The sequence below is a fragment of the Coturnix japonica genome, unplaced genomic scaffold (genome assembly GCF_001577835.2).
Source record: "Coturnix japonica isolate 7356 unplaced genomic scaffold, Coturnix japonica 2.1 chrUnrandom469, whole genome shotgun sequence".
NCBI classification, from domain to species: Eukaryota; Metazoa; Chordata; class Aves; order Galliformes; family Phasianidae; genus Coturnix; species Coturnix japonica.
In genome coordinates this window covers 42,211-46,313 of record NW_015439875.1, presented here as the reverse complement: position 1 = coordinate 46,313, position 4,103 = coordinate 42,211, and the positions used below count along the sequence as shown (strand labels likewise).

General features: G+C 55.2%; 1 protein-coding gene across 1 annotated transcript in view; it reads left to right on the top strand.

Moving 5' to 3' along the window:
- METTL3 (methyltransferase like 3) overlaps positions 1–3,996 on the top strand; it is a 23,568-nt gene extending 19,572 nt beyond the window's left edge. The window contains exons 6-8 of the mRNA XM_015850477.2: positions 1,761–1,948; positions 2,790–2,828; positions 3,831–3,996. Of these exons, the coding sequence (XP_015705963.1) occupies positions 1,761–1,948; positions 2,790–2,828; positions 3,831–3,981 (378 nt within the window). The 3' untranslated portion in view covers positions 3,982–3,996. The remainder of the gene's footprint in view (positions 1–1,760; positions 1,949–2,789; positions 2,829–3,830) is intronic.
- Positions 3,997–4,103: the final 107 nt, after the last annotated feature.

The window sequence follows — 4,103 nt, the reverse complement described above, 5'->3', positions numbered from 1 at the left end:
CCCAAATCCGACCCCAAATCCGACCCCATGGACCTCCACTGGGACGTCCATCACCCCATATACGATCCGCCATGACGGTGGACCTCCATTAAGACGTCCTTCACCCCATATAGGATCCGCCATGATGGTGGGCCTCCATTGCGACGTCCCTCACCCCATATAGGATCTACCACCCCAAAATGGATCCGCCATGATGGTGGGCCTCCATTGCGACATCCTTCACCCCATATAGGATCCGCCATGACAGTGGGCCTCCATTGTGACGTCCTTCACCCCATATAGGATCCGCCATGATGGTAGACCTCCATTAAGATGTCCTTCACCCCATATAGGATCCGCCATGACGGTGGGCCTCCACTGGGACATCCACCCCAAACCCGACCCCATGGACCTCCATTGGGACGTCCATCACCCCATATAGGATCCGCCATGATGGTAGACCTCCATAGGGACATCCATCATTCCCAATAGGATCTGCCATGATGGTGGGCCTCCATTGCGACGTCCTTCACCCCATATAGGATCCGCCATGACGGTGGGCCTCCATTGCTACATCCACCCCAAACCCGACCCCAAATCCGACCCCATGGACCTCCATTGGGACGTCCATCACCCCATATAGGATCCGCATGATGGTGGGCCTCCATTGCGACGTCCATCACCCCATATAGGATCCGCCATGATGGTGGACCTCCATTGCGACGTCCTTCACCCCATATAGGATCCGCCATGATGGTAGACCTCCATTGCGACGTCCTTCACCCCATATAGGATCTACCACCCCCAAAAGGATCCGCCATGATGGTAGACCTCCATTAAGACATCCTTCACCCCATATAGGATCTACCACCCCCAAAATGGATCCGCCATGATGGTGGACCTCCATTGCGACGTCCTTCACCCCATATAGGATCTACCACCCCATATAGGATCCGCCATGATGGTGGACCTCCATTGGGACATCCACCCCAAATCCGACCCCAAATCCAACCCCATGGACCTCCATTGGGACGTCCATCACCCCATATAGGATCCGCCATGACGGTAGACCTCCATTGCGACGTCCTTCACCCCATATAGGATCTACCACCCCATTAAGACGTCCTTCACCCCATATAGGATCCGCCATGATGGTAGACCTCCATTGTGACATCCTTCACCCCATATAGGATCCGCCATGACGGTGGGCCTCCATTGGGACATCCTTCACCCCATATAGGATCTACCACCCCATTAAGACGTCCTTCACCCCATATAGGATCCGCCATGACGGTGGACCTCCATTGCGACGTCCTTCACCCCATATAGGATCTACCACCCCATATAGGATCCGCCATGATGGTAGACCTCCATTGCGACGTCCTTCACCCCATATAGGATCTACCACCCCCAAAATGGATCCGCCATGACGGTGGGCCTCCATTGGGACGTCCACCCCAAATCTGACCCCAAATCCGACCCCATGGACCTCCATTAAGACGTCCTTCACCCCATATAGGGTCCACCATGATGGTGGGCCTCCATTACGACATCCTTCACCCCATATAGGATCTACCACTCCCCATATAGGATCCGCCATGATGGTGGACCTCCATTGGGACGTCCATCACCCCATATAGGATCCGCCATGACGGTGGGCCTCCATTATGACATCCATCACCCCAAATAGGATCCGCCATGACGGTGGGCCTCCATTGGGACATCCACCCCAAACCCGACCCCAAATCCGACCCCATAACTTCCCGTTCCCCGTTGTACAGTGGATCTGCTGCGACATCCGTTACCTGGACGTGAGCATTCTGGGTAAGTTTGCGGTGGTGATGGCCGACCCCCCGTGGGACATTCACATGGAGCTGCCCTACGGCACCTTGACCGACGACGAGATGAGGCGGCTCAACATCCCCGTCCTACAAGACGAGGGATTCCTCTTCCTATGGGTCACGGGAAGGTCAGGACGACGCCATCTTGGCACCTCCTCGGGTTCCCATTGGTTGGCCCCCTCTTGGTCCTTGGTCCCCATTGGTTGACCCTTCATGGTCCTCCTTGGGTTCCCATTGGTTGGCCCCTATTAGTCCTTGGTCCCCAATTGGCTGTTCCCTCTTGATCCCCATTGGTTGTCCCTTCATGGTCCTCATTGGTCCCCATTGGTTGTCCCTTCATGGTCCTCTTTGGTCCCCATTGGTTGTCCCCTCTTGATCCCCATTGGTTGTCCTCTCTTGGTCCTTGGTCCCCATTGGTTGTCCTGTCTCGGTCCTCCTTGGGTTCCCATTGGTTGGCCCCTCTTGGTCCTCATTGGTCCCCATTGGTTGGCCCCTCTTGGTGCCCCATTGGTTATTGGTTGGCCCTTCATGGTCCTCCTTGGTCCCCATTGGTTGTCCCTTCATGGTCCTCCTTGGGTTCCCATTGGTTGTCCCCTCTTGGTCCTACTTGGGTTCTCATTGGTTGTCCCCTCTTGGTCCTTGGTCCCCATTGGTTGTCCTGTCTCGGTCCTCCTTGGGTTCCCATTGGTTGTCCCTTCATGGTCCTCCTTGATCCCCATTGGTTGTCCTGTCTCGGTCCTCCTTGGGTTCCCATTGGTTGGCCCCTCTTGGTCCTTGGTCCCCATTGGCTGTCCCCTCTTGGTCCTCCTTGGTGTCCCCATCCCATTGGTTGTCCCATCCCCCCCATAACCCAATATCCCCCCCATAACCACCCCCATAACCCACCCCACATCCCAATGTCCCCCTATATCACTCCATAACCCCACATATCCCTATATCTCCCCATAACCACCCCCAATGTCTTTACAGAGCCATGGAGTTGGGCCGGGAATGCCTGAACCTATGGGGGTAAGTCACCCCATAGCCACCCCATTATCGCCCCATAGCCACCCCATAGCCACCCCATTGTAACCCTATTGTCCACCCCATATCCACCCCATATCCGCCCCATTATCACCCCATTGTCCGCCCCATAGTCCCATATCCACCCCATATCTAACCCAAATCCACCCCATTGTCACCCCATAGTCACCCCGTTGCCATCCCATTGTCCACCCCATTATCTACCCCATTGTCACCCCATAGCCACCCCATATCCACCCCATTGCCACCCCATAGTCACCCCATATCCACCCCATATCCACCCCATTATCACCCCATATCCGCCCCATATCACCCCATATCCACCCCATATCCGCCCCATAGTCACCCTATATCCACCCCATATCCACCCCATATCCACCCCATATCCACCCCATATCTGCCCCATATCCACCCCATATCCGCCCCATATCCACCCCATATCCACCCCATATCCGCCCCATATCCACCCCATATCTACCCCATTATCACCCCCATATCACCCCATATCCGCCCATAGTCACCCTATATCCACCCCATATCTACCCCATATCTACCCCATTATCACCCCCATATCACCCCATATCCGCCCCATAGTCCCATATCCACCCCATATCCGCCCCATAGTCACCCTATATCCACCCCATTATTACCCCATATCCACCCCATATCCACCCCATATCACCCCATATCCACCCCATATCCGCCCCATATCACCCCATATCCACCCCATTATCACCCCATATCCGCCCCATAGTCACCCTATATCCACCCCATATCCACCCCATAGCTGCCCCATTGCCACCCCATATCCTCCCCATATATGCCCCATAGCCACTCCATTATCACCCCATTGTCCACCCCATAGCCACCCCATTGTAACCCTATTGTCCACCCCATATCCACCCCATATCTACCCCATATCCACCCCATATCCACCCCATATCCACCCCATATCTGCCCCATATCTGCCCCATATCCGCCCCATAGGTACGAGCGTGTGGACGAGATCATCTGGGTGAAGACCAACCAGCTGCAGCGCATCATCCGCACGGGACGGACGGGACATTGGCTGAACCACGGCAAGGAGCATTGTCTGGTATGGGGTCACCCCATAGAAAACCCCATAGAAACCCTATAACCACCCTATGGGGCTGACCCCTATAATGACCCTATGGGGCTGACCCCATAGAAAACCCTATAACGATCCTATGGGGCTGACCCTTATAATGACCCTATAGGGCTGACCCCATAGAAAACCCT